The sequence below is a fragment of the Agelaius phoeniceus genome, chromosome Z (genome assembly GCF_051311805.1).
Source record: "Agelaius phoeniceus isolate bAgePho1 chromosome Z, bAgePho1.hap1, whole genome shotgun sequence".
NCBI lineage: Eukaryota > Metazoa > Chordata > Aves > Passeriformes > Icteridae > Agelaius > Agelaius phoeniceus.
In genome coordinates this window covers 76,460,950-76,480,159 of record NC_135303.1, presented here as the reverse complement: position 1 = coordinate 76,480,159, position 19,210 = coordinate 76,460,950, and the positions used below count along the sequence as shown (strand labels likewise).

The following is a 19,210-nucleotide window of genomic DNA, read 5'->3' as shown; positions in this document are numbered from 1 at the left end:
GGTAAACAAACTGCTGCTCTTAAGTGGAAACATGAGAGTGGTATCAGAACTGCCAAAGTGAAGGTCCAGCAGAAAACAGTCTTAGAGGTGAGATGGACAAACAACTGCACATTCATAAAAAATAAGGAGCAATACAGGACGTAAAAGGACAAACCCCGATAAATGGTTGTGAGAAATATAGTGTGACACTTGTTTTGCTCAGATTAAAGGCTTTTACAGGGAATGTTTCTTCACATTGTCATCTCACAGGCTTCACTAATAAACCCACAGAAAGACAGGGTTGTGGAAGCTATGAAACCTCCAGATGTATTTCTTATTGTTTATGTGTTCATGCATTCATCAGGGTGATTTTCTCAAGCGTCAAATGGGAAAACTGAAGTGTTTTACTTATGCCAAGAGAACAGTTCTGTTAGCTGCAATCCTTTATTAGGATCCACATTTTTCAGAAAACATGAGTATTCAGGGCATAATACTGACACTTGAACAAATATATTGTCAGTGCCAAATGACAATGAGATGGACTAAAAGTTCCAAATTGCATGTAGCAGTGCATTACAGCAAAATATTCTGGTTTGAAATGATGATCCACCATTCCATGCAAATAATTAGTAACATAGTTCTACATCAAGACAATGCATGTGTCTGATTTAGAGTGTTGTGAGCAGGGTCTGCAAACCTTTCAGTGGATAAGAAAGAGGAAAAATATACAGCCCTCTGGCCATTCTGACTCTGTGGAAAAGAGACACATCCTTGAGCAACTGTCAAAATGAACAGAAACATATGAAATGACACTCAGAATTTCTCTTGTGTCTTGACTCCTCTATTTGGAGAAAAACATGTGGGAAGTTAACTCTTTCCTATGTACAATGTATATACATGCAGGACACAACTCCACATGGAAGAAAACAGCACAAATTTTTGTGCATTCTGTGTAATGCCAGCTCTCTGATACTTTTCTTGAGAACAGGAGTTGAATGGTGGGATCAAGGAATCATTGAATAATAGAATAGTTTGGGTTGGAAGGGATCTTAAATATTATCTGGTTCCAACCTGGCTGCCATGGGCAGAGACATCTGCCACTAGACTAGGTTGCTCAGAGCTCCATCCAGCCTGGCCTTGAACACTTAGGATTGGTAAAGGTGAAGACTTGGTCCAGTGTCTAACTTCAGAAGAATAAAGGGAAATTCTTGTCTTGACAAATAATTTAAGAGATGGATTCAAGGTACCTCATAGCTGCCTCAATAGAGAGAAACTTTATTAGCCTACAGGTGCATAGTACATAGAAAGAAGAATGAGATAATACTTTGCAGAGTTTAGCAAAAGCATTATAGAAATTTTTGACTTAGCCTTATTGTAAAATTTAACGGTTCTATGCTTCCAGTGCCAAGGACAATGCGATTTGTAGCACAAGCTCACTCACCTCATTGTCCTGGTGATTAATTTCACTAAGATTTGACTGCTGCAGGAGCAAGCTCAGAAGCCTGTGGAAACAATGATATAATCAGTGTGCTGTACTCCTGACTAAACTTGAAAAACCGACAGTTTTTTAAAAACAAAACGTGCAATTTCATGAAAAATCAGTATTAGCGATTGGCACAGGTGAAAATCTTAGCTTTGAGCTTTGTCATATGAGCAAAACAAATTGGACTTTATGGCTTATGGTAACAACAAAAGTTTAGAGCTTGGAATTAAAAGAAGATCCACTCAGAGTAACTCTTATGCTGACTGCTGGGCTAGAACCAGAATGTAAAATACTGTACATGTGTGCAGGTTTTGGTAGCTTAGAAATTTGCGGCCAGCATATTTTATAATGTCCTAAGTAACAGAGATGCCAGCTTCTGTAAGGATTTTTCACTCTATTTGACTCTCGGAGTAATGTGATGCAGTGTACACATTTGTGTCCATATGTGAGTAGATGCATGCTTGCTGAATGTTTACACACACAAACCCTAATATTTTACAAAGCCATACAGAATGTCTGCTGGAAAAGGGCCATTATTATGGCATAAAATATAGCAATGCATAGGTTCACATTTTATAGAATATTGGACTACAAGCAATCCTGTCTGGTGGAGGGAAAACTAAAGTAGTTATATGAAATATTATTCAAGTACCATAATATTTTAACACCTTCTTTTCCTTTTGCTATCTTGTGAAGATGTTCTGAAATCACTACAGTTTTGGCAAAGCTGGCTGTGTTCTATAGCAGGATGCTAATTGTTTGGATCATGTACGTGGCTGGACCATGAAAATTAAAAACTCCTTCCATTCACATGCTGCAGCAAAGCCAATCCTAATATGAATGTGCAGTTCTTAGGATTATAGCAAAATGAAGGATATATCCTCAGTGGTTTAGTGTGCAAACTTGTGGCTCATCTAAAAGGGTGAATTTGGTAGAAACCTTCAGAACATGGACATGAAGAAGACATACTGTTTAGCAAGAAAAGTAAAAAATAATGAAGTATAAAGGAAGGAAATTTGATAAATGTAAAGATAACACAGAAAAAAATGTATAAAACCCTGAATTTATTTCTATGAAGAGGAGACTGAATAAAAATATTTTGCTACTTTTTATCTTCAACCACTTCTAGTGTATTTTCTGGATTGAACTGTGCTCATGTGTGTGCATCAGATTAACGTTTCATGTCAACATTGTTCTTCTCTGCTGGTAATAAAGAACTAGCTACATAAAATATTCAAAAGAAGACATTTACAGTTGCTTAGGGGTGATTTTGACAATTCTGCAAGTGGAAATTTTATCTATAGGTAGTATCATCCTCAGGTGTTGAAAGTTGAAATTTAGGATTTTTTTAAGGTAGAATCCCTAAAGGGTGATGATTGGGCAGATCCCAGCATAGGGATTTTGCTTTGACTTCAAATCCATTTGCATATGGATACAAATTCTTGTAGAAAAGAGGTGTCACATCTCCGTTTCTAAATGGAGTCATATTGCAGGAAATCTGAAAAGAATGACACTATGATTGTTGTGAGTGGTTGGGTAGAAGTTTGTAAAAGTTAAGAAAAATTATGTTGTCATTTAGCAAAATGACTCAGAATCTCAGAAATTCCGTGTATGAAAACATGTCTTGGTAAATACCAGCTAGAGAGGAAAACCGAAGTGAGATAACCATAGTATGCTTGTAAAACCATTTATCACACAGTTTCATAATCTGATACAGGACTCTGTGGTTCAACTCCTGATATGATCAATGACGCCACTGTATGTGAAAGAAATCTAATTATTTGACTAGAGTGTTTATCATGAACAAACTTAGACTCAGTTACACCATTAGAGCACTATGGCAACATAAGCGCTACATTTAAATACGTAGATATACAACCAAGCAGCTGAGGTTTCTCTGCTAACTACTCTTAAAGGCATAGATCAGGAAAGAATTCTCTTTCCACCTTGCCTGTTAGGCTCTGTGGAATGCACTGGAGCACATAAATCAATTATCAAATCAATATATTAACTGTCTCTTGTCTTTCCATGCTGCCTTCACCATGTGAGGTTGTAGCAGCAGACTGCTAGCTTTCAGATTTAGCTGCAAAAGCATTTCACAACTGGCCATTGCATATTCTCTTTTGGCAATGACATAGGATGACAAGGCACTGAAAATGACCATGATGGAAAAACCTCTGCTCAGTGTTCCAGGCCTGTGTCTGGGCATGGAGCAAACCCAGTGGGAAGACAGAGGAAAAAGAAAACTGTGCAGAGCAAAGAAGGGTCTGTCTGTATCCTTGGAGAATGTGAAAAACATTCAGGGGACCTAGTGTGCTCCTGGTAGAGGAGATTAGTGTTCCTTTTCAAGTAGCAACATGTGTGGTGTTATACAGACATTGTCTTCTTTCTTGTGTGGGTTTTGTTTAATGATAGGGACCTTTCTTCTGCAGAAACCTCAAATTATTTTTTCCAAGTGATGCATGAAAAGCAAAGACAATGTGGAAAATGAAAAAAGCTGTTAAAAAAGGCTGGAGAACAAGACCAGCAGAAGTGGCCAGATGTCTGGCCCGGTCTGATATGGCTACAGCAACAAAATTATGGACTCAGTGATGAAGTCACATGAACATATTGCATGTACTGAATGTTTTACCTGTTTCTAATGTCTGTCTACACCTTCAGGCATGACTTACTTAGGGGACTTTTTTCAGTGAATTTATTCAGATATACAAATCAAAATTTATTAAACTGTCCTATTGTCACAGGCTGGAATCAGAAAAAGAGAATCTTTCTTAAGAGTTCTGTGAAGCCACTCTGTAGCTGTTACTCTACCTTTGGTAAAAGTAGTTAAAAATGAGCCAGACCACCAGTCCTTAACTTCCCCTTTAGGGTTGGGGATTTTCAGAGAGGTTGTCTTGTGGAAAATTTTTCTCAGATTTGCCATGCTGCTCAGAGGAGAAGTCCAGAGAAGGAGTCTTGTACTATTTCATGTGGTAGGACAGAAAGGTAGTTGGGCAGGGGAAACGTAGGGTTTCAATCTCTCTTCTAATTATTTTCCCTCCTCCAGCTATTGCGATATTAAAACATGCTTCTCTCGGCCATCAATCTCTGGTACACAAGTATTGCACAATGTTTTTCCTCCTCTCTACCCCCTTCACAGTAACCACTAAACAAAGACACAGGTCACAAGTGTAGCTGTCACAACTATTATTCCTGCTGTGGGCTCTTCTTGGGGAGCCAGGCACATACCTCACATCAGGCTCTGCGGTGGCAGCATGTAGTGGCAACCTCCCGTTCTTGTCAGGTATGTTCTGCTTAGCACCATTCCTGAGCAGGCTGACACAGCCTTCCAGCCAGCCCTAAAAAAGAAATTGGAGCATATCAAAGAGGAAAGTGAAAAGTATAAGGCCAGATCTTTTCTTGTTGGTGCTGGGGTTCACATGTGACTGTAGCCATTTCTGTTAACAGAGAAACTGGAATTTTTTTCCTCAGTAGAGGTTTCTCAGAACTGAGAGTAGTTCTGCTTTGGAGTCTGGGTCTCAAACTACCTCAGTTGTTCATTTCTCTGATGAGGTGTTTCATTTACACTGTATTTTTTGTTTCTTTGTTTTTTGATTTGTTTCTTTTCCCCCTGCATCTGTGGCAAGCACTAACAGTGATTAAAAACCTGCTAATTCCTCTATCACTAGCAGATGCTGCACATATTCTTGTATGTGAATTCAATCATGCTGGATTAAACCAAGAACATGAGCACTCAATCTCAGTGAGATTTTGTTTGTGAGATTTTGGCAAAGATGGCAAATCAATGGTAAAAAGCCTTAGAGTGTGGCCTTATAAAATGTTGTTGCAGAAGTTTGTACTAGTGGCAGTGTTACACTGAAAATAGCACCAAAACAGATGGGATGAATCAGTTCTTGGACTAAAACCTTCTATTGATCACCTCAACATAAAAGCAAGTAAACAGTCTGGTTGTGACTGCATAAATCTTTCAGCATATACTTATATCTGAAGAAAACCAAGCATGAATTTAAGTGCTTTGTTAAAACTTCAGCAGACAATTGACAAAGACCATTCCCTCTTGTATGAGCTATTTTGGATTGGCATTACGAGCATTTCTGGGGAAAATGTGTGGAATGGTAGGATCAGAACACCCCTGCTGGAGCTATTGGTGGAAGTACAAGACCTCCAAATGCCACACACAGTCTTGACTGTGCAATGCTCCTGAATCCATTTGTCTGGACAGACATCACAGCAGAAGTCTCTCTGGACCTCTCGTTATATCCCTCACAGAAACAGAAATGGAAACTTAGAAGCCTGGGTGGTTTAAATCTTTTCCAGTAATTTCTTTTTTTCCAAAGAATATTTTTTCCCCTCCGGGAAAAGAGGAAGGAAAAAAGAAGCGTGACACTTATTATGGGATTTTTTTAAAATATCTTGCAGAGGAAATGTTTGTTGTCAAGTAAGTGGGGCATGCTCCTTGCACTGGATGAGACTGACTGTTTTGTTATTTTCTACACTTATTTTCTGGCTGAATATTGCATAGCTAAGCAGGAACATTGTTTTTGTCCTAAATTTTCAGGAAGAAACTATGGGCAAGGGTTGTCATTTAATTAGGCTGCCACAGTGTCTGTTTAAATGAGCTGGCAGTCATCCAGCTTAACTCATACTGTGCAGCCACGGCTGCACACTCCTTCCTCCTTTCTGTCCAATTAATAATGGAAACCCAGTCTGCTCGGCTAACGTGGTCCCCACTTTCTCTCTGAAACCTGAATTACCTCCTGCAAGAAGTAGAAGACTAAGGAGAAAAAAACTATTGTTGCTTCAGTTCAGACAGATTCTTAAGTACAATTCTTTCCCAAATGTCTCAGTGGGATGTCTGCCCCCTCCTGCAATTTGCAGGTAGACTGAACATCAGGGGCTGGATTGTTTATGATTTGAGCAAGTGCACCAGCACCGGCAGCATCTAGAACTTCAGTCCTCAACCTGGCCATCCCAAGTCCAGCACCATAGTGAAAAGAAGCAATGGCCTGGCTCATATAGTGTGCAGTAACACTTGCCTGCTGATCACCAGAGCTTGAGACAGGAAAGCCCTCACTAGAGCATAAATATCTAATGCTGGCTATGCAAGAGGGAGAAGTCAATCTGCCTAATAACAACAAGAGGGGACTTTTAGTGTACAAAAAAAGCAATTTTCTTGTGAGATCCTCATATCATGCACCAATTTTATAAGCCAAAAGAGAAAGGACACTCTGACAGGAGTGTCTGACAGGAGTCCTGATCCTCTTGTAATAATCACTGCTCAGCTTTGCATTGTAGTTAAGTTTCAAAACCAATTCCACTGTTGTCTAGAACCAAACATTTTGTGCTTTTTTTTTCTTCCTGTAGTATAAGCAGAAATCTTATTTGGTCTGCACATTTACTCCCTTCACTCCATCCTTGTTCCCCAAGTCTTGGTACCAAATAAGTTGCCAGAGATAAACTGGTACGTCCACAAGCATCTTGAGTATTAATATTAGCTCCCATCTTCAACAGAAGCTTCACTGTGTCAACCTGGCGTCCTGACACAGCATGCATCAAAGGTGTGCAACCTGGGGAAGAAAGCCAAATTTATTTTACCATTTATTGTGTCATGTCTATAAGATATAGTCTCTTATTTTCTAATCTTAACACTGGCAAGCTAACAAATCCTTTCTCTGACAACTGTCCAATAGTTGTACTCAGCTTTTTTTAGTCAGGAAGTAATTTCTATGACAGTCGCTGACTGCTGGTTTTAAAAAGAGCATGACTATATTAGCAAAAGCTTTGCCTCATTAACTCTGCTTCTGGAGGGAAAAGTGCTTTTCTGTTGATAAGTTCCCAAAATTAACTTTTGGCTTTGTTCACCATTTTGGAGGCTGATATCCTTCAGAATGACTAGTAACCAGATGGTGCTTGTCTAATTTTCTCAAACCCCAGCTTCATTATGTCTGTATATTCAAAAGACTTACAAAATCAAGCTGTTTCCCTTGCATAGGTATAAAAGTTGGCCCTTTGTGCAGATAACAACTTAATTTGAAGTCTGGATTTGCTCTAGGATATTTTATTTCCTGTTTTTATAAGAACTTTTAAATATTCTCCAAAAATTTTCCATTTTGAAAAACGCCTGAAATCTCCTTTTAAACCTAATACTCTAATTTCTTCATGAAGTATTGTACAATTTAATTGCTCCCTCTTCCTTCCATTCTGTTAACTGTTGAAAAACAGCAGGAGATTTTCCTGCAGAATCTGACAAAGCATTTTAAAATTACTAGGCTGGGAATAAACATGAGTATTAGAAACTATAAGACTACTAGAAACTTCATCTATAGTTGAAGAATAATTATTCTTACTGAACTCAATGAAATTGCTGAGGAAATGTGCTACTCAACCTGAGGTCATGCAGAGCCTAAAAATGTGCAGGATATGAGCTATATGTTTTTTGCTGGAATACTGTTCTTTAGTTACATTTGCATGGACAACCTAGGAGACAAGTTAGTTCCAGAGCTGAAGTACTCCTGGCCAGTCCATCTCCTCCTACTCCACCCACCATTCACACCTAGTCTTCCTCCCATTAACAAGTGGACAGGGACCATTTTGTCTTGAGTAAATTTTCTCGACTAACCAGTAGATGTTTTAAAGATATCAGTTAGAATGCCTGGTTTAAAGTATATGAAAAATTGGTAGCTTGGTGAAAGCTGTTAAAGATTAGAAAAGATAGTGTTCATATGGACCCCTTATAAGAAACTGCAATTAAAAAAATACTTCTGACAAAAAAAGTTGTTCTTGAGAACAGCTTCCAGAGATCTGTGGTTCTTACTCACTTTGGGAATAGATGCATATAAAACCCAGCCAATGTACAATAATTTGTAGTAACATTAAATAGTAACTGGAACACAGTGTTCAGTCACTGCCCTGACCCCTGTGGGGTGGGAAGGAGAATCAGAAAATGGTAAAGTTATTGGGTTAAAGTAAGAACAGTTCAGTAATTGAAATAACACACTGAGCACAGCCTGACAGATAAAACAGATAATTTAGATAATTGCACATTGTATCCTTTGGCAAAAAAATTACTTGACCAAACCATTCAAATTGTACACATACTATAACCTCTGTTTTAGAGATGTCCAGAATATATGTCACTTGGCATTGGTAAAAATATTCTTCCCCTGAAATGTCAGCAGTTTCTCAGCATACCCCTAAATAAGATAAATTAAATAAATGGTAAAGGACTGTCTAATCATAGCAAAACAGCTTATTTGTAATCATATAAAAATATCTTACAATTACAGGGGGAAGGAATTATCCAAACTGTGTATTCCCAGTGGATGTTCCAAGGAATAACTCAAATTTCCCATATTCTGCTACTAAATATAATTTTCTGAACTAAAAAATCAGAATAAAAAAATGGAAAGTTTAATTTGCAAGCTGAAGCCACAGATCTCCTGAGAACAAGCTGGGCCTTCATTTACCCTCTCTGTCACAAGACTCCAGGATGGAAGGATCCTCTCGGATCACTGCAGTCAGGGTGTTCACATCGCCGTTAGCTGCCGCTTGGTAAACCACAGCCAGGTCCATCTCTTCTGCTGCATCACCTGCAGACAAGGAGCACATCCATGAGCAAACAGAGAGCAAGCACAAATGATAAACAGGAAAAATAATGACACTTGTCTCACTGAGTTTAAATGACGGTGTAACTTGGGGTGGAACAAAGTGTATCTAAACAGCACTGTGGTTTTCGTTAGTCATCTGAAAATTGGTTTTCATCATAACTTCTTCCAAAAACTTTCAAACATAGACACTGAAAGTACTTAAGAAAAACTCTGGAAAGTTTCCACTTCTTGTAAGAAATCATACTAACGTAACATGACTTGAAAAAAAATGTAATAACTGAACTAGCTCGTAATATTTCTGGCTGCACTTTTATGAGATAGGATGAAATCAGGACTCAGGTGTTTTCAATTTCAGTGTTATCCTTGTACCAGTCAGAAGACTAAGGCTTTTCACTTCCCTGTAATATCCAAGGGAATTCTCTTCTCAGGAGAGTAAACTTCTGGCAGCAATGGTTTGTGTTGATAATTCCTACAAAAAGGAAAAGTGGACTATTTCTTGGAACCCAGGAGAGGTTTATTTTGTTTGGCAGCTACAGTGTGAGTTATTATTTAAAGCAGATGCCTTGCAGGACCTGTTCTGGAACATTCCTCAGACTTTTCTTTCTAAAGAAATAAGATTCTCTTTGCTTCTTTCCTTTTCACTTCCTTTCAGACTTGTCATGTCATGCTCTACATGCATGCACCTCCTTTGGCTTCAAGTGGATTATTAACCTCTTAACTCAAGGAGTCAAAAGAGTAGATTTTTGGGTGCAGGGTCAAATCTGATGTAATGGTAAAATGCCTAGATATTTATTGTTGGTCAGAAACAGTCTCATGTTTCTTATCCCTATTAACTCAAAAATAAGTACAGCTGCAGCAAGCTGTACTGTTCACAATGGCTGAGGGTCTGTTGGGGTTTAACCTCAGATGCCCCCAATGTTCAGTCACTGCCCTGACCCCTGTGGGGTGGGAAGGAGAATCAGAAAATGGTACAGTTATTGGGTTAAAGTAAGAATAGTTCAATAATTGAAATAACACATCATCATCATCATCATCACCACGACCACCACAACAACATCATTAATAATTGTAATAAAAGGAGAGAAACAGATGAATAAAACCCAAGAAAGGCAAGTGATGCACAACACAGTTGCTCGCCAGCTGCTCACTGGTGCCCAGCCTGTCATGCTGCAGCTTCCCCAGCTCACATCCTGGCCATGCTGGTCTGTGTATGGCACATTCCTTTGGCCAGGTCGAGTCAGGTCTCCTGGCCATGCTCCCCCAGCCTCTGGGGCACCTGAGCAATGCAGAGCTCAGGACACTGAAATGTCCTGGATTTAGTGTGAGCACTAACTACGAACAACTAAAACAGCACTGTGTTTTCAACATTAGCCTCATACTAAATGCAAAATACAGCACTGTATTGGCTGCTAAGAAGAAAAGCAACTGTATTCCAGGCTAAACCAGGACAGGGTCAGAGCTATAAAACCTAACACTTGTCCAGCCACTCCACTAGCTTGATAGCTGGAGAAAATGCCTAAGTCACACTAGAGAGTTGATCAAAGATAATCTGATGACAGATTAAGTGACTGGTGATTTATCTGTCCTGTCAAACTTCTGGAGATAGTATGACTATTTATATTTTTTAAGTGATAAAAGATCTATAAATAATGTTGTAAAGTATTAGCCACACTACTCATGTTGTGATCAGATGTTGTATCAGATGAACTTACATGAGCTCTATGCTGGACTTCACAGTCTAGCCTAATTCTGCTCGTGATCTTCTCTCACTGGGTGCAATCAGTTCTCTGGACTTCAAAATTTGGCTGCTATGGAAACACAATCTGCTCTCACCCTGCAATGGGTTAGTCTGTCAAAACTGGAACTCTGGGAAAATTAAAAAGCTGATGTTAATCTGCCTTTGCCACAGATTCTCTCTCTATTTCTCCTCAGTTAAAGAGAATCTAATTTATTTTCTTTCTTAACTGGTATTTTAAATTACATACTTCTTAAAGTTTGTGAATAAAAATGTTAACTTGATTTTTATTCTGTTGAGGGGTCTGTTGCTGAGGCTCATTGTTCATTTGGCTCAGGAGGTTTGTCCTGTGGGCCTGGGAAATCCAGAGAGATGAGGAGTCATTGCTGCTGGAGAGTCACCATCAGTATATGAAGAAGTGACTTCACCACTGGTTCAGTTAGTAATATTTCCTTATTATGTCAGACCTGAAGATGCCTCCCACAATCGGTACACTCAGCAAAAACATGTTAATGACAAGCTCGGGTCTGAGTGGTTGGTAGCTTGTGTTGCTCCTCTTGTCCTCCAGTCTCTGGAGGTACACCCAGAGAGGGTGGTGCCAGCCCTGAGCATGGCTCCTCTCACGGCTGCTGTCATGTACAGCTGTGCAGGTGCTGTGTGGGTGTGGTACAGAGAGGATGCTGCAAGCACTGGGAAAGAAACTGTGAGATGTAGTGAGGCAGGCAGTGAATCAAAGGGGCCCTCACCTCCTTTGATACATTACACATGTAAATTTTGTACTATTTTTTTTGCCTTGTAGGTACTGTTAAGTATTCCTGTTGAGAGTCAGGAGAAGAGAAATCTAGCCACCAAAGGGAAATCTCCATCTCCTGAGCAGAGCAGTTGCTTACCTGGAGGGTGCTGTGGCAGGAAGATGAGGACAAAGGTGCACTCCTTCATGTGCATCTCTGAACATCTCTGCCCTTTCTCCTCCAGGTAAAACCAAGACACTTCCCCTTTGCTTCTGCTGGGCTCAGTCTGCTTTCCCCAGAGCTTATTATCCTTTTGCATAAGGAGGGGAAGTAAAACTGTGGATGGATGGATGGATGGATGGATGGATGGATGGATGGATGGATGGATGGATGGATGGATGGATGGATGGAAAAATGAATGGAATGAAGTTTTGCCCCTGCCTCTTCTTGCAGAACAGAGGCTCCATTCCTGTTAAAGGATGGTGGCATGAAACCATAAAGATTTACACTTCCCCACCCACAAGTCCGATCTGCCAGAGCAAGGAGAGACAGGTGGAGCAGGCTGTCAGCCTGCCTGGGAGCCTGGGCCAGGAGGAATGGATGAGCGTTCCTGTTGGGATCTGAATAAAGATGACTGACATGAATTCCATTTCTGTAGGGTGACACAATTTCAAGTGGCATGTCTTGACCTGTGTGATTGTGGAGGGGGAGTGAGAAGGAAGACAGATAAATGGTCCTCTGATGCTTCACATGACAGAGAGCAGAAAATGCTGGGAGAGCTTGGATGCCATTTGTGCTGGACGCACTTGGCTCCAGGTGAACAACATGACCACTTCATCTTCCTCCAGCTTAAAGCCAGTGGGACATTTACTTTTGAAGACATTTTCCTGGGCAGAAGAGGAATGGTTCAGAGAGTGGGCATTTTGCAGAAGGCAACAGTGAAGTACTGAGTGCTTGTGTCCCACCCTCTGTGAGCTTACCCTGCAGCGGGCTTTGCTGTGGCTGGGTCACAAGCACCATGCGGCAGAAAGGGATTGTGAACAACCAAATGCCTGAGTCTTCACCTTCTAATGTGTTACAGTTACTCCATTCCTATTCTGCAGTTCAAGAAATGCCACTAAGTACGGTCCGATTTCAAGTACATTTTACATTTTAGAGAATTGCTGTGATACTGGTGAAAGGAAGCTGTCAGTGACATTCAGAAAGGCAGAAGATCCATTTCAGTGCCTGTGTATAGAGAAAGGCAGGGGAGAAACTGCAGGCTGACAGTAGTGGTGTAGAAAGGTCTGGAAGAAAAGATTAAACGACAGAGGGTGGTGCTAAAATCCTCAGAAACAATCAAAGTTAAACACCAATCTATCCGAAATAACCTGCAGTGTTTTAAGACTGTATAATTTCTTCAAGGCAAAGTAGTTTTCTTTTGATCAAAAAAGAGAGTATATAAAAAGAGAATTATTAGAGGCTTCAGAGCAGTGAAATTGTGCTTTTCATTACCTTAATTCTCCTTCTTAATTCTCCTCTGATGTACCATGAAGAGTGCATGTTTTACATGATTTGTGAGGTTGGCTGATTTGTTGTTCTACAAAGTGCACATTAGATGTGTGTAAGTGCATGCTTTCTAGCACATTGGATTTTTAAGTTTTATATAAATTTGCTGGAGCTTGGTGTACATGCTCATGTACACGTACATGACAATGATTGATTTTGGACTTGCTAAACACAAGATATTAAAAACTGAAGACAGAATAATAGGATAATTCACGTTCATTGTGAAAAAGAACCCTTTATGCATGTAATTTATTACCCTCTCTCTCAGAATCCCTCTTGTCTCCACCACTAGCCAAAGGCCATTTATGACTTCCTACACCTGGCTGTCAGGACACAATACTGTGTAGTTTATTGGTTTTCAGCACATCAGCATCCAGGGGCATTGGGAGGGGCAGTTTTTGAAAAGTGTAACTTACTCTCTACTACTGCATTTTTATTGAACACTCAACAAAGTAATAATCCTTGTGGGTGCCTGGCAGTGAATGCACCAGTACTGGCCTTTGTCTGGCTTCTCTGTTTATTTGGTAAATATTTGAAATCAGGAACAGCAGACATTTATTTAAATGGCACCAAGCAATATTAGGAGGGAAGGGGTTTCTGGTGCTGTTTGCCTTCTGTAAGTCCCACATTCCTGTTACTATTGTAAGTGTTATGAGATATTATTGAGCAAAAGAATTGCAAAGAGACAGTATCATTTTCAGACTTGGAATGCTGGGGATTTATTTTTATTTATAGTTGGGAGAATCTTCTGATGTGTGGGATGGAGAAAAAAGGGTTTGTGTGGAGAGTTGATTTTTTTTTTTTGACCAAGAGAGAGAAATTTAGTGTGTTTGAAAGATAGATTGTATTCTTCCATTGTTATGAATTGCTGCAATGAAAGACATTTCCCTTCTCTTTGCTAAAAAAAATGATACCTGCTTAAATCAATAATGTACCAACACAATAAGATGGTATTTAGACACAATCCACTCTACACAGTAAGTTTTAAACAGAGTATACTTTGCATAGTAACCAATGAGCTCAGTATCCCATTACTGCATGTTTTGTGCTCCTGCTTCCCATCCACCTCCCACACAGCTACCCGGGAAGGCACACAGTAAATCACTAAGCACCTAATGAGCAAGCATTCCTGCAGCACGGCACAGCAGAGGTGATGAATGGATAGTGAAGGGACCTTCTGGCAGGGGAGCTGATGGAGGTGGAGAATGACACAGGCTGCAGGTGATGCTGGACAGAAATTAGGATGGGATCAGTGTGGAGAGTGGCCTGGCAGCAGAAGGGGGGGAGATTAGGAGCAAGGGGAGGTATAGGTAGATGTTGTCTCCCAACACTATCCCTTCTACCTGAATAAACTGGTTTGGGTCCGAGGTCTCCTGCACTGCCTTCTGCCCCCTAAACCATCTGGAGATTTGGCTTTGCCTTCTCCAGCCTTGGTGATATCCCAGCCTCATTCCTGGTACCACTTCCACTGGCTCCCTGGCAGCCATCCTGATGGCACTGAGCATGCAGGATTTTACCTCTGCCCCCCCACTCTGAGCCCTGCTGGACTGGCATGTGGCACAGAGGACACTCATAGTGCTCCAGAAGCAGAGGCTAGAATGGCTGTTTGGAGCTGCAGAAGCTCAGTCAGCCCCACACCTCTGTCCTGTTGGGAAAAATGCTCTTTAGGTCATCCACACATGATTAGGAATACGTGTCTCTTTTCCTGTAGTACAGATCACCCTTTTACCACTGTACTTCCCTTTCTCCTTTATACTTTTTGGTAATAGATTTTTCTCTCTTGTCACTCAGTTTTACTTCCCACTCGTCCCCCATTATACGGGGTCCCCAGCTGGGCTACTGTAGACCAGTCCTCCCAAGACTGCTCAGGCTTTGAGTGCTACTGTGGCTGAAGGGCAGCCATAAACCCACCACTTTATATGGGCTGTATTCACTTTGGGTTCACCAAAGAAGTATAGGAAAGCACAGAAGTACAACCTGTAGCACTCAGCTTCCCAAAAGTCAGTGCCTTGTCTTCCTCCTGCTTTCATTTTTGTTTCATTGTCAGCCCCTTTGTTGTGGGGACTGTGTGGCCACCTCAGCTCAGATATTTTGCAGGTCTGCACTTGAAACTGTGGCCACTGCACACATATTGTTTGGTAAGCCAACTTAGAAGAGAAATTTGTTGCAACACGCATAATCAAGCAATGACAGTGTCTGGCTTTGGGAACATAAAAGGAATGTCGCTACACTTGTAGTGGATTAAGCCGTAGGACATAAAAGCTTGTATTGGCAAATAAAGACATGAAATGTAACATTTTAACTTCAAAGTAGACAAGAAAGAGACATTTGTATTTCCATAGCAACCCTACAATGTAGAAAATCTTTACATTGGGAGTTTTAGTGATATCTTAAATTTGCAGTTATGGCAATACTCACCTATACAGATAAATTTCCTAATGCAAAGTGTTTCACTTGTCAGCTTCTAGTCCTTTTAGTGTAGACTTACAAAAAGAAGCTGTTCTTAAATTTTTTACTCCATTTAAAACTGCTCTGTTTGCTAGAACTGCAACTGTTTTTAATATCTATAACCACAAAAAGACAAATACAATATAAAGATAAACATAAATACATTTCTCAGTGCTAACCATAAGAGTAGCCAGACGCTGTTGCTATTCTGCTGAAAATTAATTTTTTGAAATCACGGTAGCAATAGACTGAAATATCAATCCAGTCTAAAACTGATGGAAGAAATTCCTTTACGTGAAACCAAAATAAACCTAATATTTCCCAAAAATTAATGTTATTTATTCTGTCAAGTAATCTTAGTACATTTGCATGGGACGCATTGGAGGACCAGAGGATTTTGAAATTAGTAGCACGTGACTTACCTTTGTGCTGGTCAAACACGGATGAGGAACTGAAATCCATTGTGATCTATCTCATTATTTACAACCAGACCAGACATATGCCACCTCCAGGGTTCTCAGGGTAGAATCTCATAGAATCTCACAGTACACAGTGAAACGATAGCTGTCACCAGTCTTCCTCTCAGAGAATTAAACACGCTTTACGGCTGCAGGTTGTTGCCAAGACAAGAGCCTGATGGAAACATTATATTCTGTTATGGACTGTCTTAAAAAGATGCTCCTGGAAGCCTATCTGAGATCCTGAAAAAATGCCATGTCTTCAGCGAGTGCAAGAGCCGGCGAGCAGCTCGGCGGTGCCGCAGCTCTCGCAGCCCAGCGAGGGCAGTGCGAGCGGCCCGGGCTGGCACACGGAGCATGTGCAGACCTAGCCCGGGCCCGCCGCTCGCCCGTCCCCGGCGGGGGTCGCGGCTCCCCGGGACTCACCGGGACCCGCCGGGGCTCACCGGGGCTCACCGGGGCCCACCGGGTCCCTGAGGCGCGCTGCCCGCCCCTCCTGTGCCTGAGCGCGGGCAGGCCCATGGTGCCTTCAGGCACCCCCTGAGCGAGCACCCGCGCGGAGAGCACAGCTCGCAGGGCCGTCCTCCCTCAGTTTGGTACCCCTGAGTTACACCCAGTTAAGGGACAGTGAAGGCACAACAACTGACGGCAAACTGCTGTGGCAGCAGCAGAGAGCGTTAGCTACGACGCTGTGTGTTAGCACAGTGCAGCAGATCCACGGCGCACAGCTGTGCTAGTTTGGGCTGGGGTAGAATTCACTTTCTTCAGAGCAGTGGTATGGGGCTGAGGTGCGGATTTGCTGGGAACGGTGTTGGTAACACAGCGATGTTTTACCTTTCCTTCAGCAGTGCTCACCCAGTGTCAAGGCCTTTTCTGCTCCTCACTATGTCCCACTAGCGAGGAGCCTGGGAGGGGTCACAGGGAGTCGGGAGGGGACACAGCCAGGGCAGCTGCCCACCAGTGACACAAATGACTATCCCATTCCATATGGTGGCATGCTCAGTGTATAAAGATGCAGGAGAAAGGAGGAAGGAGAAAGGAGGGGACATTCAGAATGATGGCATTTGTTTTCCCAAGTCACAGCTGTGTCTGTTAGAGCCCTCTTGTTCTGGGGATGGCTGAACACACCTGTTTGCCCATGGAAAGGGATGAATAAATCCCTTGATTTGCTTTGCTTGTGAATGTAGCTTTTACTTTCTTTATTAAACTGTCTCTAACTCAACCCATGAGTCAATTCACTTTTACTCCTTCAATTCTCTCCTGCATCCCACTGTGGGCTGCATGGGGCTGGCTTAGATTAAACTGTGGTAACAGGGCATCTCAGACCCAGGGTCCATAACTTCAAACCCAGTATCTGCCAAACTGTCTTCGCACTTTGTTTTTGATCAAGCCTCTGTCTTCCTAAGTTGAGAACTCAGACTTTGTACTTTAAGGGGAGGGGACCCTCATGAGCTTTGCTTTGTGCTACATTATTTCTGTGAAAGAAAGAGTAATAAATTTACCTTGAACACTAGATTACAAGCATTGATTAGGGTTTTGACCAATTCCTATTATTACAGCATATCCTAGAGACATATCCTACATGTGGATACAACAAGAGTTGTGTCTGGAGCTCATCCTGAGCACCTCCTTCTGAACATAAATTCAAACTATGTGTTTGGGAAAGGATTGCATGTTCCAGGAAGCAACACAAACTCAACAGCTTGAAATTAAACACCAGAGCTGAAACTCTCCAGAATGTGGCAGTGTGATCTGCTGATCTGATAAATGTGAAGAGGCATGTGGTAAGACAGAGAATCCAGAGACAGGCTGTTTCTATTTTCTCTACTGCTGATTGTTTTGTGGTTTGCCTTGTCTCAGGCCAACCTTGTTATACTGAGTAGGGACCCACTGTATGGCAAGTGCTGTCTATGCAATCTGGGAGCAGGATATTACCATTTGCATGGGCAAATTGTCAGCTCCTAACTGGCATCTCCATGGTGGGAAGGTGGCTCCAGGGGTGGCACCAGCAGGTGAAGTCCAGTCTAGGCTAGTCTAATACATTGACTCTGTTCAATCAGCTGCCACAGCTGCTGACTTCATTGAGGAGGCACAGAGACATTTCTCTGGTCAGCAATTTTGACCTGCAAATTGTTACCCCTAGTGAAAGACCACAAAAGTGACCTTTGCTTTCTGCACGTGAGAAGAGGCCCTTTGGCCTCTGTGTACACAGGATTTCTGACCCTGGGCACTGCTGCTGGATCCCCCGCCCTCCTCTACCCAGTTCAGTCAATGACATATTCATAGTTTTACCTGCCCATTTGCTGTTACTGAGTCCCTGCCCCTTCATTCTGCTCCTGAGATGAAGGCTGTGGCTTTGGGGATTACTGGTTCAGTCTCACTCTTGCAGTACATTAGCCTGGGAATGAGGCACACTCAGGTATGCAGCCAGGGAATCTGGGGGAGACACACTTGGCAGCTAATTCCTTCTGTGTCCCATGTGTGGCACAATATTCCCTATAGCACTGTGCACATTTGCCTGGGGCTTAGCTTGCCTTCACAGCTACGTGAAAGCCTGGCGTCTTCTCTGAGACTGGTGTCCACAGCTGCCATGGTGTCATGCACTGAAAACCATGGTGTCTTGTGTGTTTGAGAGCTGGTATCTTCTCCCCTCTACATCCATCAGAAGGGAAGTGAGGCCAGTGCTATAGTAAAACACCTTTCCCCATGTAGATCTGACCACCAGGTGAACACAGTTCTGTTCCTCAACTATGGTAGATATATCACAGCTTAGATGCTGCCAAAAAAGCTGAGGTTTGGGAGGCTTGAGTCACTGACTTTCCCGATTTCTTCTTTAGAAGAAATAAGTGTCAAAATTCCTCATGGCCTCCTGTGTGCAGTGCCTATGAAAGCAGCTCTGGCTAGGGATAACAAAGTCACAAAAGACTTAGAGGCTAGCATAGGCAGCAGATAAAGATTGTACTTTTGCTATTGTTAATTTAAACTATTCTTTAATTTAAGCAAAGTATTTCTGACTTTTTATTCTGTCAGAAGTAGTTCGGTTTTTTGGAAAGTTTTTAGTGGTCCAGAAAACTGATGAAGAGGGAGTATCAGAAACACAGGCATTCTTTTTGCATGTTTGTTTGCCCACATTTGCATCAGCACTTTGCTGTATGTAGGGTAGAATTAACAGATTCTCCTCCTTCTAATTGTTGTTCATTAGCTGAACAGCAAAAGCTGTG

General features: G+C 41.7%; 1 protein-coding gene across 7 annotated transcripts in view; it reads right to left on the bottom strand.

Annotated features, from left to right (window-relative positions):
* The window catches only part of ANKRD55 (ankyrin repeat domain 55), a 48,516-nt gene extending 32,074 nt beyond the window's left edge, over window positions 1-16,442 (bottom strand). For 3 of the 7 annotated variants that reach the window (XR_013179925.1, XM_054652127.2, XM_077171536.1), the window contains exons 1-5: window positions 15,954-16,440; window positions 8,929-9,051; window positions 6,899-7,029; window positions 4,691-4,800; window positions 1,421-1,481 (exon numbers count right to left, since the gene is read on the bottom strand). Coding sequence is in view for 6 of the 7 variants with exons in the window: in XM_054652127.2 (XP_054508102.2) it covers window positions 1,421-1,481; window positions 4,691-4,800; window positions 6,899-7,029; window positions 8,929-9,051; window positions 15,954-15,993 (465 nt within the window). In the remaining variant the exon portion in view is untranslated. Of the gene's footprint in view, window positions 1-1,420; window positions 1,482-4,690; window positions 4,801-6,898; window positions 7,030-8,928; window positions 9,052-15,953 lie in introns of all 7 variants that reach the window. The other 4 variants (XM_077171534.1, XM_077171535.1, XM_077171533.1 and 1 more) reach the window with 3 other exon arrangements.
* Window positions 16,443-19,210: the final 2,768 nt, after the last annotated feature.